Genomic DNA, 16,841 nt, shown 5'->3' with positions numbered 1-16,841 from the left:
TTTCAGAGTGAGAAATAAGTTCAGAGCTAAATTTCATGCTCAAATTCCAGATGTTCCAACAGTCCACACAGGTTAGTACTTACGCTTTCATCTTCGTGTGTGTATCTAATAGTCTATTTTAAAAGGTCTTTTACTGAGAGCTGCTTCAAGCCTTTCTTAGGTGCACACGAGGGGTACAAATGACCACTAAGAAAGGAGGCAATTCTCTCTTTTGGTGCAGAGGAGGATGGGTGGGGTTCTCACAGGGAGAGGGGCTGGCCCCAGGGAGCCTGGCTGGCCCTTGGTTTCTAGAAGCTGATTAGCAGGAGACTGGATCAGCTGAAGTTTTAGTCTTCCGCCTGGCTGCCACCTGTGGACGCCCTGCAGCCTACGGGAGGAAATGGAACAATCTCCACCCAGGTAGCTCCTAGGGAACTACCTTCTTGAGGAAGAGAAAACCAGGTGTGTGAAGTGACATGCTCTGAGGACCAGCAGTGCTGGCATCACCGTCCATGTGCCCCCAACCCTTAAGGCTAAGAGAGTCGATTCTGGGGACACCCTGAGGTCGAACCTCGGGTCCTTCACTCGTGCGCTGAGCGGCTCTGATCGCCTTATCGACCTCTCTGTCCCCCACGTCTCCTAGCTGTAACACCGAAACACCAACAGCACCTACCTCGCAGGTATGGTGAGGATGGAGTCAGTTGATAAATGCACAGCACTTCAAACAGTGTCTGGAGGGAGTGTGTGCTGAATAAATGTCACCACTGAGAAGGCCACCCCTGCCCAGACACCCTGCCACTCACCATGACCACAGCAATGCCGATGCCTACTGCGCCGATGATGTGGAATTTGTTCTCGAAGACATCTTTGATGGCCGCCGGGCAGGACTTAGGGAGGCAAACCGAGACCCAGGTCACACACTGTCCCCTCTCCAGGGGCACCCCTCCCTCCCACGGCCCCCAGGAGCTCTGGGGCGGGGGAGAGGACAGGCTGGAGACAGGAGTGTCCAGGAAAAGAGATGCCCTGGCTAGTGGGCGGGAGGGGAACCGAGAGGTGGCTATGCGCGTGGCTCCCTAAAATCTGGGAAGGACGTCAGGGAACGAAGAGGGATGGGCCCTGCTCTGGGCTCTATTTCTGATATGGCGGTAGAGTCACTTTTTATTATTCTGGAGTTTGGACATTAGCTTACAATCATGAGCCATTTAGGAAGTCTAAAAATAAAAGGAGTCCAAGACTCAGAAGCACACCTGTCTAGACGGCTTTAGGGCGGGGGCGGCAGTGGGCGCGGGGAGCGAAACACTGTTACTCCCCTTGTCTGGGCTTTGCTTTGTTGCCCTTGAGGGAACAGAGGGCCCAAAGGAGGGAGAACAGAGATGGTCCCCAGGGAACCCTTTCACAGGTAGAAGCGGGTATTTATGAAGCGCTCGCCGGCTTTGCCCAGCGCAACGGGCCGGGGGCAGCCGGGGTCTTGCTCCTAAGTTTACCTTCACGGTGAGGCTGTCGAGTATGTCCTTTTTGGGGCAGATGTCCGAGATAAATTGCTCCACGCCCCCGGCCAAACCACAGCAGTCCAACTGCACAGAGAAGGCAGGGAGGGGGGTGAGAGCAGGGAACAAAGACAGACGACTGCAGTAGAAATGCACTGGGCGGGTCTCACGGGCACCCCGAGTATTGTGCAGACGCATCGTGAAGACATGGGGGTCTTCAGAAAAGGGGGTCTCTGCCGAGACGACGTACCGCGTAGTGGATGGCTTTCAGCGTCTCCCGCTGAGGCCCTTCCTTGGTTTTCAGCTTGTTGTAGGTGTCCTCGTACAATTCCTGGATGTCCTTAATCACCTACGAGGGACACACACGAGAGGGGGCAGAGACAGCTTTTTCACAGACTTCTTCATGAGCAAGTGCTACCTGTCCCACCCCGTTCGCTCCCTGCGGGTTCCCAGCCAGCAAACATGCGTGTTGGCAAACGTCACTGGGCAGACAAAAGCCTCTAGTCCCGCCGTCTCAGGGCCTCTGGGCCTCCCAGCTCCTCCCGCATCCTCCACGAACCAGCTCCTGCCACTTGTCCTGGTCTCCTGCACTTTTCGTTGGTCTCTTCAGCCCCATTTGGCTCTTAAATGGAATCTGCTCAATCTAAAGCGTAACGGTGGCTCACGCCTGTGATCCCAGCACTCGGGGGTGCCCAGGCAGAGGATCGCTTGAGGCCAGGAGTTTAAGACCAGCCTGGGCAACACAGCGAGCCCCGTCTCTACAAAAAACAGAAAAATTAGCCGGGTGGCACATGCCTGTAGTCCCAGCTACTCGAGAGGCTGAGCCCCGGAGTTGGAGGCCGCAGCGAGCTATGATCGTACCGCTGCACTCCAGCCTGGGCGACAAAGTGAGACTTCATCTCTAAAAAAATATTAAATTAAATTAAAAAATAATAACTAATAAAAATTCAAAGTCCTACCCCTGACCTGTTTCCTCAGGCTTCCATCTTCTTTGTTTCTTCACTCAGGTGTGACTTTTGGCAAATTATGAACCCTCTCTACATCAGTTTCTGCATATGTAGGATAGGAGCTTATACTAGTCCCTAGTCTCATAGGTGACGGTGAGGATTGAAATGAGGTTTTGCACGTTACGCCTTTACCATTATGTCTGGTACAGAGTAAACGTGGAAGAGGTGTTGGCTAGATCACTATCCTCTTGCACCTGGGTGCATCCCAGTTTAACGCATGCCTGTCCCCCGGACTCTTACCCACATCCAATGAACAACCACCGTTCAGCATTTTTCCTTTAGCACTTTTCTGACATCTTCTACAATTATCCCTTCCTATTTCTATGGCTGCAGCTGTTAAGACAGGGCCCCTGCCTCCTCTCTTCCTGCTGATCATGTCAAGGTAGGTCTTCCTAAAACACTGCTCTGATATGGCCCATCCCGGTAAACTCTTCAGGGCTCCCCTCGGAAGTCCAAGCTCAGCTATGCTCAGACCCTTTGTCTGGGACCAGCCCTTCTGGCTCCGTGACTTTCCTCCTGAAATCCCACCCCTCATTCAAGGTTTAGGTCAGTGCACCCTTCTCCATGAAGCCAGAGGACTGCCCGTCCCTACCTGACCTTTTCAAATCCCACAGTGCGTTGGATAGAAATCACTTCTATGACACTTGTCAAACGTGTGTCTTTCTCTCACACTAGATGGCCAAGTCCCTGGAAGTGGGGCCCAGAGCTCGTGCCCCTGTGGACCCTGCGTAGGGCTGGGCACAGCACTTGGCTCATGGGGGCAGCAGCTGAACACATGAGAGGAGGCGGCCAGTGGGTCCAGCCACAGAAAGCCAGGTTTTCCCGAGCAATCTTTCCAGGAGCTGGGGAAGGGGCTACTGTGGTGTGTGACAGACAGACACAGACCCAACGGGGAGTTCCTGAACACCTAGGAGCCGGCACGGTGGCTGGCGCCACCCTGCACGGGGTAGAGTAAGCATTCACGTGCCCTGCCCTCGAGGACGCGTGTTCTGAAGGCGTGTGGCAACGTGGTGAAGACGAGAGGCCTGCTCAGTGGCTGGGAGCTGACCAAGGACCCCTCCCCCTCACCACGCCCATCCCCCAGCTCCCAACCCAGGCCAGTGCGGGACCCACGAGCTCTCACGGGACACACCTACCTCATCTTTGTGGGAATATCCCCAGATGGCCGCAGCTATCTCAATGGCAAATATCACCAGGAGGAAGCCGAAGAACTAGGAGGAAAAGAGGAGACAGTGTGAGGGACACTGCAGCCAACCAGACGGCAGCGTCAAAAGGCATCTTGGAACACGGAGAACGACAGCTCTCCTCTCCGGGGAGCAGCCTAGGAGGGGAGGGAAAAGTTCACGGAACACGGAGAGCTAAGCCAAGGCAAGGACGGAAGCGGCAGCAGGAACAGGTGCCCACGGCCCAGCCCCAAACTGGCATTGTAAGGTGTTAAGAGTCAGCGAGCAACGAAACCCAGAGATGTGGGGAGAGGAAGGAAGTGAATACGCTGGAGTTGCGGGCGATTGTGAGAAATTCTAGGACAAGCAGGAGAGAAGGCGAAGGTACCTGTGGGTTCAGGGAAAAAAAGCAAACGTGGTCCTCGAGAAAGGGGGAAACAAAGTCCTGGCACTTAGCTGCCTAAGGGAAGTGATAAGACAGGCTCCAGGAGGGAAGGGCCGCCCCACGCTGCGGGGGGAGGGTGAGGGCAGCAGGGGCGAGGCTGGGGCAGGGCTGGGGAGGGGCAACGGGGCGGCGGAGGGCAGCTCAGGCCCAGCCCTCTGGGCACCTTCTCACCCCCTCCCCTTCCGCCTGATCTGTGGGTCTGGTGCTGCTGAGGTCCAGGGGTGGCTGCGGGGACAAGGGGACTCACCAAGCCCAGCATGCACTGGGACTCCTGCACCGCGCCGCAGCAGCCCAGGAAGCCCACCAGCATCATGAGGGCGCCGGCTCCGATCAGAATGTAAACTCCTGCAGAGGGACGGAGGAGAGGACCGCGGTGGGGACGTCTGTGCGGAGGCCCAGGCCTCACCTGCGGCGCCTGTGCCCTCTGCATGCTCCGCCTCCCCATCCCTACTGCCCTCATCTCAGGGAAGACGCTTCCCCTAAAACACAGCCGCCTCCACCCCTTCGCCCACCTCCTTCCTGCCAGCTGCCTTCCAGGACCCTGCCTCCTCACGTCCACTCCTGCTTTACCCTCAGCCCTTCTGGACGGTGCGCCTTAGCCCCGAAGCTAGGACGGAGCATAGTCGCGGGAACCCCCTTTCTCCTCAGGGTGCAAACCGGCCTAGGCCCTCAGCTGTTTCCAGCAAGACGAATCCACGTGCGCCAGTTAACGGAGACCCTCCAGACCCGGGCTAACTCTGGGGGCTCTGACAGTTCCCACGTGGGTCTCTGTCTCACAGAGGGCGCCGTGAGCGCCAGCTTCCAGAAGGAAGGGGCTTTGCACGCCCAGACAGCCACGCGCCTCCTTCCCACAGGGACACCTCCCCGCCCTGCTGCCAGTAGAGTCGGGCTGCACCGTCAGTGACGCCCAAGGCCACGTGTTGGCAAAGGTGTATTTGCTCTAGCACAAAGGACACAGGGCTGGGTGTCAGAAGACCCTTGTTTTGGTACCCACACTGCTACTAACTGCTCTGTCACCTTGGGTAAGACACTTTCCCTCTCTGGGCCTCAATTTTCTTACCAGTACAATTAAAAAAGTAGGTTGCTAGAAGATTTCAAAAGATCCCTATGGCACACCAGAGAGATCTTACAATTGCAACTCAGTCATTCCAGGTTCAGGGTGAAAAGGGTCCTGCTTGCTAAGGGGTGGGTGAGTTGAATGTGGATGGGGTGGGAGCAAGGGCGTGACTTCTATAACTCTTGCCACACCCAAAACAATGCAAACTCCGGGGACAGGGGAACACAGGAGAGCATCCCTGGTCTCATTCATTCCACAACCCACCAAGGGAACTCCCAGAGGGGCCCATCCTACAGTTACATTCTTGAGGAGCCACAGCTGTCCTGCAGGGACACCTCCTTACTCAGCCCCCCACCCCCACATGCAAGCCCCATGAGAAAACCAGCAGAGAAGGCCCAGTGCCTCCCGGCTTACAGGTATGCTCTATCCAACCTTGGGAGGGGCTGTTGTCACATGTCGAGAGCACCAGCCCCAAAGCCTAGAGGGCCTGGGCTGTCCCCAGATGGGGAAGCCCCTTAACCTCTCTGTGCAACAGTTTTCTATCTGCAAAATGGGGCCAGTAACAATGCCTACCTCCAGGACTGCTGTGACGACGCAGTGATCCGTGCGTGCACAACGAATGCTAGCGGCTGCTCATCTCGATAATACAAAGGATGGGCAACAACTATTAGTAACCACAGTGGTGAATTTCATATACTTGCTGCTCTTTCCTTACTGTCCTTTAACGGGGACTAGAGATTTTCTTACAGTAGGGGCTCAAAATGAGAGAGGGAGAAAGAGCCTGGGATGTTTCCCCAGAATACACAGCAGCATACGCGGTGAGAACTCACGGCAGGTGACACAGGGACCTCGGTGTCCCACATCTATACCCTGAGTGCAGGGCTGAGGCTTTGCAGGCAACAGAGTGTGCAATCTGCCCGCAGCTGAGGTGCACGGGCGGCACAGAGCAGAATGCACACAGGGAGCATCTGTGCCTCCCCCCCTCCCCCACATCTGTCGTGAGGTCAGGTCACGTGGCCTCCCTGGCAAACCCCATGTTCTATGAATATGGGTATTGTTCCTGTGCATGCCCGGCCCAGACTGGGCAAGGGCACAAATGGAGCTTGTCCTCGAGTCAAGTCCCATCCTCCTAGGCAGGCCAATGCTGTGGGGCCATGGGCTGGACTCAGTGAGGCAGAGCAGCCCCTACATCGGGCTCTGGGGAAGAGGGGCAGTCTCCCCCAGTTCTCGGCTCTAACTTGGGGATACCAGTGAGCCGAGGCAGTGAATGGCCCCCCTTTCCCCCCATCTCATCGGGGCAAGACAGTGAAGGATGAGGTCACTCCTTTAAGCTCCATAGCAGGGGCCGAATAAATAGGGGGTATTAAGAGATCACAAGGATTTACAAGCACATGGAATACAGCCGAGTGGGAGTGAACAGACAGACGTGTTTTCTCTAAGTCCACATCCCAGTTCCTAAGCCTGGCGACCCTGGCAGAGGCCAGGGGAGCTGGATCGGCAGCAAGTGAGCTAGTAAAGGAGAAAGCATTTCCCATGCAGAAAGAGAGAATATTCTCTTAATGGGCCTCGGTTAATATTAAATATTCATTCCAGGGCTCTGCAGAGGAAGATTTTAAGATAAAGGGTCTTGTTGGCTTTAAATCTTGCTTGGACAGCTGCAGACCTGCCGTGCCTCGACTGAGCCCTCTCTGGGGGTGGGTGGCTCCCCTGGCATCACGGAACCACTCAGGGCTCGGGCTGCTTCTTGCAGGAGCCGCCCAGTGCCTCCCTTTGGACTGGCTCCTCATAGCCGACACCCCAGGCTTGTTAGCAAAGGCCGGCGATGACAAATGACAAAGTGTTCCCCTTTATAAAACAAGTGAATGTTAGCTTTCTATCTGACTCATGGAAAAAGTTACCCATCACAGAGCCTTCTCTTCTCGGGGATTACAGTATTAATTTGCTTAAGGGCTGTTTATTCTGCTTTTCTCAGGCTGCCATTACAGGCAGCAGTGGCATATGCCAGGGTGTCCTTTACACAAGAAATGGAACAGTGTTTTTCACTGTTTATCAGGCCTCTCAGCTCAGGCTAGGGAGAGGACACAGCAACCTCCGCTCCCCACCCCAGCTACATCTTGCAAATAGCACTGACCACACCTGTTTGAGCAGAAGAGAACAAAACCTGGCCGAGCTTCTGGCCTCTGCTTGCTTAAAAGTTTATCTCCAAATAACTTGACCAGGGGTTCGAAGGAACCCTAACTCTGCCTCTACGGGCTCCCTCTTGGTTGCCCTCCCTCCCCTGGGTGGTCATCCTCATTAATAAGCACCAAAATGGGACTCCTTTGCCCCACTTCTGCGCCTCAGAGAGGAGCTGGCGTGTGATCTGTGCCGGTTTCAGGATGGGAAAAGGCGGCACAGAGCGACAGAACAAATGGCCCCAGGCCACAAGCTGGACCAGACACCTGGTTGTGCATGGGGGGACAGTCCTAGGGAAGGGTGGACATTCACGGCCTCTGGTTAGAGCCCCCTGGGTCCCCTCCCTCAGGGGCCATGGTTCTGGGAGGACACCAAGGAGTTAAGAAGGGCTGCTGGCCTGGGACCAAGAAAACGAAGTTCCCCAACATGTTTGCAGCTAGGATTATGGATAGTGCTGACGGGCTGAATCTCCCAGGGCCTGAATCGGAGAGAAGGCCCATATAAGGTTGTCCGCTGTTCTGGACTCACCATAAACTGTTCTGCACGCTGGGAAGTTCTTTTTGCACTTGCGTCTCTGCCTGGGTATATACTCTTTCTGTGGCCCCCTGGCGTAAAGACAGCCAGGGGCTGTTCAGGTTTCCTCGGGAGTCAGCGGCATGGCCGGCCTGGCCTGCGGGCTGCCCTGCAGACAGCTAGTGGCCCAGTGCAAGGGATGGTCACCCCATGATGTCAGAGCAGCAGCCAGGGTGCAGCTGGCACTCCAAGCTCATCTGGGAGAAGGGCTCTGGGCCAACACAAAAGGCTGGTGTCACAGCCCAGTGGGGGAGGGGGACACAGCGAGCGAAGCCTCCTTGGCCCTTTGCCCTTGGACGACAATTATTCAGTTTTCCAAAGCGGTTAGTGAAGTGCAGGGTCCAGCCAGACCCAAGCAGCCACCCAGGGTGCTGATGTTCTGGTGTCACTTGCATCATCCCTTGTGCCCTGGGCTTCTGCAAGCAGAACGAAGCCTTCACAGCTCAGATCTTTTTCCCAGGAAGGGAGTCCAGCTGCAAAGGACCCGTATTTCCCTGCAGAGCTAAGGGGGCAGCGGCCCCCGCCTCCAACTAGGAGTTACTGTGTCTCTTTGGGTTTGTGCCTTCAAATCACTTTCCTGGTCACTTCAGGGAGGACTACTGACCAGGGAGGGGCCTGCAATGACCTTCGGGGTCTGAATCCTATGACGTTCCCCGAGGCGGGCCCCAGCTCTCCTACCGGTCCTGGTCACTCTCCTGCCCCCTCCATGGCTTCCCCACCTGCCATTTGCTGGTTAGGACCGTGGCTGCGGGGGCTTCTCTCCCTGACTACACCTTGGGCGAAGTCGAAAGTCCAGGAGAGCCTCACTCCATCCCCACCAGTGGGGAGCGTTCAGTCAGTTCCTACACAGAGAGACCCTCACAACCTGGCACAGGCAGTCCAGGAAGCGGCTTTCTTAGGCCTGGGTTCAAATTCTGGTCCTGCCTCTTAAGAACGAGAGCTTGGACAAGTTATTTAACCTCTCTGGGCCTCAGTTCCTTCACTGTGAGACAGGAGTCATTCTACACTCCTTGCAGAGTTAAGGGCATTAAGTAACAAGATCTGCAAGACAGTGACTGGCAGGAAAACGAAGAGGTTAAAAAATGTTCGTGTCTTCCTCCCGTTCCGTCCACTTACCAACGAGATTCTTACCTCCCACATCTAAAAATATATAGAACTAGCCAAAGACCCCGGATAACAAAAAAAAGAAAAACTGAGTTGTTGGAAGCAGCCAGAACAATGGGAGGACGGAGCCTTTCTCCCGAGAGACCCAGAAGGAGGCCACGGGGCTCCTGTTCAGGAAAGTTGGCTGGAAACGGTGCCCATTCCTGCGGGTAGTTCTGTTCTCCCCACGCAGGGTCACAGCGCGCCACGCAGCGTGGCGGAGTGTGGAGGGTCTGCCTCAGCCCCCGCTCCTGCCCCCTGCCCTGCGGGACGGCGCCGCAAGCCTGCTGCGGACGCACAGAAATGCTCTGTTGCTAAAACAAGTCAGGGCGCTATAGAAACCTGCTGCCTAAAAACTCTGTGTGTAGCCTTTTTTTTTTTTTTTTAACACAAACACATTATGCTTTTCTTTTCCTCAATTTCTTTCTGACAATAGGGAGACACACCCAAAAAAATTCCAACTAACAACAACAAAAAGCAGTGAAACCAGCAACACTATCCACAGGGCTCAGGTGTTACACAGCCGGACAGGCTGTTTCTAAAGACCCTCCCAGCCTGGCTCGAGAGGTGCAAGGGAAGGTCCGCATGGCTGCCTGGCCTTGCTTGTCCCCAGAGTCTGGAGAGGTAACTGCTTTCTCCCTTCCTGCAAATTACTGTAAAAATAACTTCTTTGGTGGGTGGGAGGGAAGTGACCAAAGTTACACTTTCAGCCTGATGGTATGACAGCAGCATCATCCTAAAAATAGGGTGCTTCCTCTGTTTCTCCCAAATGAAATGTTTCCCACCGCCAAGCTAGGCTGAAAGTACAGTCACCGAGTCTGAATTCCCCCAGACACTGAGAGACTGTGCTTGGCAGACCTCAGGCTCCCACTCCTCCGAGAGCAGCTTTTACGTGGTGCTACAGCAGCCAGAGGCACAGAACGATGCTAGAAAAGATGCCAAGGGGCCTGGGTGTACAAAGAAACCTGCCGAGTCTGCTCATGTTCAGAGGTTCCCAGGCAGGTTCAAACCGGAAACCTTTTCCCTAAAGGAAAAGCGGGTTAGAAAACAGATAGAACTAAACACCAGGCATTTACCCCAGCACCAGGCATCCAAAGGGCTGGACAGAGGCCCCTGCAGTCTCCCCTGCTGTTTCTGTGTTTTCTGGGAGGCTGCCTTCCTCTGGGCCTCAGAGTCCCTATCTGCACAGCGGGGAGAACAGCCATCTAGCCTCTGCCTGGCACTGCGGGTCCCTAGGTCAAAGGTTTCTGAATTCAGGGAATGATGAAGCCAAAGCAGACACGTCATTAGGAGAGAAAAGGAGGGATGAGAACAGAGGTTCTTAAACCCTCGAGAGTGGGTGCAACTTTGACAGAGCCAACTTCACAGTAGAGAACAGTCAAAATGCCTGACTTAGCCAGCATGAAAAGAAACCACATCAGTCAAATGCAAATGCACGGGCACAACTACAAACAAAAACGACATAGCTTGAAAGGGACATAAGTGGCCAATGAGGCCAGAGCATTTCCTTCCCAAGCCCAAGTCCCTGGGTCAACACAGAGTCTCCAAAGTTGGAGGACATACCCAGTCTTCCCCCTCACCTGTGTAGAAGCTGGAATTATTATTGTTAGTTTCTTGCTCGAAGATGCTCTTGGTCTGCGAGTCGAATCGGAGCCATAGTCCAATGGCAAGGACTGCAATCCCCGCAAGCTGCAAGACACACAGGACATCAGCATTAATCCCGGCTGCCAGGGACAGACAACTCAGTCCCCGAGTGCCGAAGGGCACGACTTGAGACTTGCAAAGGACTCTGGGACCACCCTCGGTCTCTGCCCCTCACACACACCTGGCAGTCACAGAAGCCAGTGGGAGCGTGTGTGATCGATCCGTGTGCTAGAAATATCAGCGAGCTGGGAATAAACACTGCCCTCCGGCAGCACAGCAGTCGCACGGGTACTTTTATAGGCAAGGGAATACTACACAGCATGGAAATGGGTAACTCCAGCTACATGCAACACCATGAGTGCATCTCATGATGCTAAACAAATACAGCAAGAAACACAAGAACACGTATAATAAGGTTCCATACAGTCAAAAATGAGTAAACTGGTTAGGGATGCACATAGATGTATATGTTTGTATGTGCCTATAAATAATAAAAGAATAAAAAGTGATTGTCCTCAAGTGAGTGATGACCTCTAGGTGGAGGGAAGGATTTATGCTCAGGGAGGAGCACACAGTAGGGGTGCCTAGGGTGCTGGCAATATTCGAACTTTGAACTTCAGTGATGGCTCATAGACACGGACACACATGCACCAGGCAGGGCAGCTGCAGTGCCCTTAGAGACCCTCTGCACAGTAAACGACATTAGGGCCTCCCCTCGCTTGCCCACCCTGGTCCCTAACCTCTTCACAAGGCCCAGTCCTGGCCTGGCACTGCTGAACTGGATGCTGGGCAGGAGGCCTCCTCCCCCATCCTGGCGCCAGCTGAGCACCCTTGTCGTCGCCCGTACCAGGGCTCGCTGGGGGGTGACTCACAGGCCTCTAGTGTCATGGCCGGCTGGACACAGCAGTGGGTGGGCCCCAGGTTTTGCTGGTCCACCCCCTCAACAGAGGCACTCTTATGTCAGGGCCCTGCTCGCCGGGGACCTTGATTCTTGGCTCCAGAAGCCGGTGATGGCTGCTTCTCTTTCCCTTTCCCCATGGCCTGACAGTGGGTGTGGACGTGTTGGGTGGAGATGGCAACAGCAGGAGGGGCCACCCCAGACCTCAGCCTGCACAACCTGCCCACAGCCCCAGGGGTGCAGGTGGCTTTGCTCCTATCATGTGTGTTTCCATGGGGGCTGCAACTCTCGGCCTAGAGTTCTACTGCTTCAGTTCCCATCTGTAAAACGGGAATGGTGAGATGTAGCCCCTCCTTGCCTCAGTACGGCCAAAGAATATAGGAGATTATATTAGAAGTGCTTCTGAAGAAGGAGGTGTCAAATGGGCTTTGGGAGAATAACTTCACTTCATCAGCACAAAGGCCCACCAGCGCGGCACTGCCAGCCCTGCGGACAGTCACTCAGCGTCCTCCCAAATCTTTCAGACCTCACCTTAGGTAAGGCGACCCCAAACATAGTTACAATTGCACAACGCCAAATGCCCCATGGCTGGACAATGGAGAAGAGAAAAACTCACGAAGCTGTAGGAATTTTAAAGTTAAAATGAACCTGAGTGCTTTGAGTTCAAACATGGGTCAGATTTCCTTCTTATTAATAAAAGACATGCGGGTGAGTGAGGGTCTCCTGGCCTAATCCAGACAGCAGAGCATTGCTTTGTAGGGGGGAAGTGAGCCCCTCCCGACCACCGGGAGCACCCAGGCGGCTCGCCAGTGGTGGGCCCCACTGGGAGCATTCCGGCTGGAACAGGGGTGTGGCTTAAACCCGCACACACTCGGGACTGGACAGTGCACACTCGGGGGTCTTGACTCTGCTGGTGGCAGGCCCTGGCCTAGGTCCCCAGGGCCCTGGGGAGCTAAAGGAACAAGGTTAATACTTCCCCTCCCCCCACCCCAACACGGGAGGCCCCACGAGGCCCCTGGGAATTGGAAGCCAGAGGCTGCGGTCTCCTTTCAGACATAAACGCGTGAACCTGAAAACTGCAGGCGGGAGCCCAGTTTTGGTCACCACTTAGCCACAGCCTGTTTTTCAGCCTGGTCCTCCCTCTCGTCCTGGTCTCGGTGATGCTGTTGTGAGCACCTGGGACGTGACAGCAGCAGTGCTCATTGCTGTCCTTTTTGCTCTAGGCTTGTGCTTATCCGGGAATTATCTCCAAGTCATCTTATCTCCTGATGACTGAAGTTACTCTCTCACCCCTCATCTGCCAGGAAAACTCAACAAGTCACCAGGAAAGAAGGAAAACAGTCCAGGCCAGCAAAGGAACTCTGCTCCAAGAGATGACGTAAAGCTACACTCTGCACAGAAGCGTCTCACGGGCAGGAGCTGGGTCCCTTTGGGAACGATTCCACGCTCGGATAATGACGGGCACCCAGGTGAAACCTCCAGTGGTAGGAGGTTTCCGTTTTATAGAGAGCCTTAATTTCAAGGACCCAGAGCCAATTTGTAGAAGTCCAGTCCTTTATCTGGTCCGCGCGTACAGGTGGTCAGAGGCACACTGCGCTGGAGAGTTGCAACCAGAAAGGAAAGGAGGCATTTCAGGTCTGAACTCGGCCAAGGACGAGGCCAGATGCAGGAGTCGGAAGTCCCGTGTGTTTGGATCCCACCCCAAAATAACATCATGCTCACTGGTTGTCAAAGCCACAACACTTTGCTACAATGAGGCAGAAAAAGCAGCTGGCTGTGGAAAAATCTGTAGTAAGTCTCAGTCTCTTATGCCCCCAAACTCACTGTGTGAGAGGAGGAAGGGGCCGGGAGTGGTGGCTCACATCTGCAATCCCGGTACCCTGGGAGATCACTTGAGGCCAGGATTTTTAGACCGGCCTGGGCAACATAGCAAAACCCAAACTGTACAAAAATAAAAAAAATTAGCTGGGCGTGGTGGTGCACAACTGTAGTCCTAGCTACTCGGGAGGCCGAGGCAGGACGATCACCTGAGCCCAGGAGTTTGAGGTTGCGGTGACCTATGACGATGCCATGGCACTCCAGCCTGGGTGACAGAGTGAGACTGTGTCTCAAAATAAATAAATAAATAAATAAAAGAAGATTCAAGAAAACCAGAGGGAGGGGAGGGCCAGAGCCAGGACTGGAAACACTTGGTTTATAAAAATCACAGAGAAGTGAACCATGCTGTCTTTTTCGATCAAGTTACTGAGTTAACTGGCCGGAGGGGATGCAATGTAAGCCATTAGTGGCCCTATTTTCTGTAATGCTATTGGAGAAATTGCTCCAGTTGGCTGAGTCACAACAGCTTGGGGTCACAGGGTCACAAAACTATATAACTGGTACCTGCCCGGTTGTTCAGGCAACACTATCGGAGGAGCTCCAGAGTGCTTCCTAGGAGAATTCACTCTCTGTGTGGCAGAGAGGGGCTCCCCTGCCTCACCCGGCTCTCACCCCCAGCTACATTAGTAACAGGAGAAACTAAATGGAGAGGGACCAGCAGCAAGAACCAAAAACAGCTCTAGCCTTTAAAACAGGGCGCCAGGTGAATCATCAGGGGACTCCATAAAATAAGAATATGGGGTCTGGGAAGCCACAGAGCTGATGGCGACCCCCCAGGCTAATTAATTAATTAACTGGCTGTCTCTCTGTGGCCCAGCAGTGCAGGGGCCCAAGCAGGTTTGATGCTGATGCCCAGTTGCACAATACCTGCTCTCCTCCTGCCGGTCCCTAACTGGTCTGGTGGGGGTGGGGTGCGGAGGGAGGTGAGGGACGGGGGCTCGGTGGGGGTGGGGAGGAGAAGTCCAGAGCCCCTACTCCCAGCCTGAGGCCCTGCACAGTCTGCCTAGTTTCCTCTTTTGTCTCCAACAAAAGCCAAATGGAAACATTCTAGTTTTGCTGGGAAAAGCTCCTTTGCCATCTGGCCAGAAATGGCTCTGCTCTATTCCTTTGATAGCGCAGCAAGCAAAGCAGAGTTCTCCCCATTGTTCTGTCGGACATTTCTTCCTCTCTTTACTCGTGTCACTTTCTCAGAAGATGACGGGCCATGAGAAAAACATGAGACAAACCTAAATCGAGGACAGTCTACAAAACACTTGACCAGTACTTCTCAAAACTGTCATGGAAAACAAGGAAAGACAGAAACTGCCACAGACCAGAGGAGATCAAGGAGACATGACAACTGTCATGTGGTGTCCTGGAAGGGATCCCGGAACAGAAAGAGGACATTAGTGGGAAAACTAGTGCAATCCAAGTCAGTCTGGAGCTGGGCTAGCAGAGCGTAGCAGTGTTGGTTTCCTGGTGAGGCAAGTGCAACGTGGTAGCACAAGATGTTAACGCGGGAAGCTGGGGAGAACGATGAGAGACGCTCTAAACTATCTTTGCAACCTTTCCGCAGGTCTAAAACTAAGTGTATATAAAAACAACAAAGCAGCCGGGGCCTCTCTCCGTTAACTGACCTCTTTCCTGTCTCTGCCACCTTTTTGCCCTTTGCCAACAACACATGAGCAGGTCTCGCTCTCCTAAAAAACCCAACAGAACAAAACCAGAAACAAAACTCTCTCTTTTGTCAACTCGTAGCGCCTTCAAGTGTCTCTGCACTTTCTCTTAACCACCTGCATCCTCACTACCCAGTCACTGCTCAAGTCCCTGCCCCGACTCTGCAGACACGCAGCCGTCTCTCGCCAGCACAGAGGCCTCGCCAACTCCCAGGCTTCTGCTCAGTCCTCATGTTGTTTGGATCTCGCAGCAGCGACGCCATGGAACCCTGCCTCTTCCTCGTCTGCTCCTCAGATAAAACCTCTCGGTTTCCCAAACAAGCCTCACGCACGCCGCCTCTGTTCCGGCAAGGTCCCTCCCCACAGACGCTGCCTCCCACCCAGATTCCCCCCTGCCCTGCACCGGCCTTCTCAAAGTGCTCGCACTCTGCCTCCCTCTACGCTGGGCTTGTGTCACGTCTCACCAGGGCAAAAGCTCCTTGTGGTCAGGGTGACTTCTGAGTCATTCTTGTATCTCCCCTGCCCCATCCACACTCTGGACAGAGCAGTCGTTAGTAAAGAACTTTTCAATGAATGAACGACTACTTCAATGAAAGAGAACCTCTGAAAGCCCCTGGACTTCCTCTCCTGGTCCTCTCCCTGCGGACGAGCCTCCTTTCCTGCCGGCTTTTCCTCAGGCTCCATCTCCCAGCATCTCACCAGAGTCAGAAACCACAGAGAACAGTTACTTGCCACGAGGGCTGGTTAGGGTGTATCTGGTAGATGACAAAGATGTCCCTTTCCTGTATGTGATGAATGTCACAATGCATGATTTAGGGGCAAATCCTTATACAGTCTTTTGAAAAACAATGTTTATGAAAAGTCCATACCTTGTTGTCCTCACTCTTTTTATTTATTTATTTATTTATTTAATTAATTCATTTTGTGAGACAGAGTCTCACTCTGTTGCCCGGGCTAGAGTGCCGTGGTGTCAGCCTAGCTCACAGCAACCTCAAACTCCTGGGCTCAAGCAATCCTCCTGCCTCAGCCTCCCGAGTAGCTGGGACTACAGGCATGTGCCACCCTGCCCGGCTAATTTTTTTTTTCTCTCTCTCTATATATGTTTTAGCTGTCCAAATCATTTCTTTCTATTTTTTAATAGAGACAGGGTCTCGCTCTTGCTCAGGCTGGTCTCGAACTCCTGACCTCGAGCGATCCTCTCGCCTCGGCCTCCCAGAGTGCTAGGATTACAGGCGTGAGCCACTGCGCCCAGCCTGTCCTCACTCTTAATTTGAACTCTACCAACACCCCATCCCTCAAAGAAGTCCAGTTAGACATTCGAATTGTGGATCAACACACAGGTAAGCTGGTCACCTGGGGCTGATGCCAGCCTCAGGAGACACGAGAGCCCTGCCCTGTCCCAAATTCCGGCCCAGGGTGAATGGTGTCCTGGTCACCTCTCTCTTCCCACACCTCCCACCCCTGGGAGCACAGTGCGCCAGAGGCACCCACACAAAGGCAGGGCTTCAGTGACTCACGCTGCAAACCCTGTGGCAGGGACAGGTTCAGAAATCTCACACTTGAAACACACACCTGCAGTTTAAGGAAACATTTCCAATTCCAAGAGAAGATTAAAAAAAAAAAAAAAAACAACAAAAAACCTACGTGTAATGGAGCTTAGGGGCACTTGGCTGCTCTGAGGACCCTGTGCCCAGTTTGCAGAACGGGCCCCAGTCAGAGGCTGAGCAGGTGCGAGTG

General features: G+C 54.0%; 1 protein-coding gene across 8 annotated transcripts in view; it reads right to left on the bottom strand.

Moving 5' to 3' along the window:
• CD9 (CD9 molecule) overlaps window positions 1–16,841 on the bottom strand; it is a 31,811-nt gene that overhangs the window by 376 nt on the left and 14,594 nt on the right. The window contains exons 3-9 of one of the 8 annotated variants that reach the window (XM_069489429.1): window positions 13,555–13,568; window positions 10,610–10,718; window positions 4,329–4,426; window positions 3,610–3,684; window positions 1,717–1,815; window positions 1,464–1,553; window positions 783–866 (exon numbers count right to left, since the gene is read on the bottom strand). In XM_069489429.1, coding sequence (XP_069345530.1) covers window positions 783–866; window positions 1,464–1,553; window positions 1,717–1,815; window positions 3,610–3,684; window positions 4,329–4,426; window positions 10,610–10,718; window positions 13,555–13,568 — 569 coding nt within the window. Of the gene's footprint in view, window positions 1–782; window positions 867–1,463; window positions 1,554–1,716; window positions 1,816–3,609; window positions 3,685–4,024; window positions 4,093–4,324; window positions 4,427–10,609; window positions 10,719–13,554; window positions 13,569–16,841 lie in introns of all 8 variants that reach the window. The other 7 variants (XM_069489430.1, XM_069489433.1, XM_069489435.1 and 4 more) reach the window with 7 other exon arrangements.

The sequence above is a fragment of the Eulemur rufifrons genome, chromosome 16, assembly GCF_041146395.1.
Source record: "Eulemur rufifrons isolate Redbay chromosome 16, OSU_ERuf_1, whole genome shotgun sequence".
Taxonomy (NCBI): Eukaryota; Metazoa; Chordata; class Mammalia; order Primates; family Lemuridae; genus Eulemur; species Eulemur rufifrons.
This window is presented reverse-complemented; position numbering and strand designations above follow the sequence as displayed.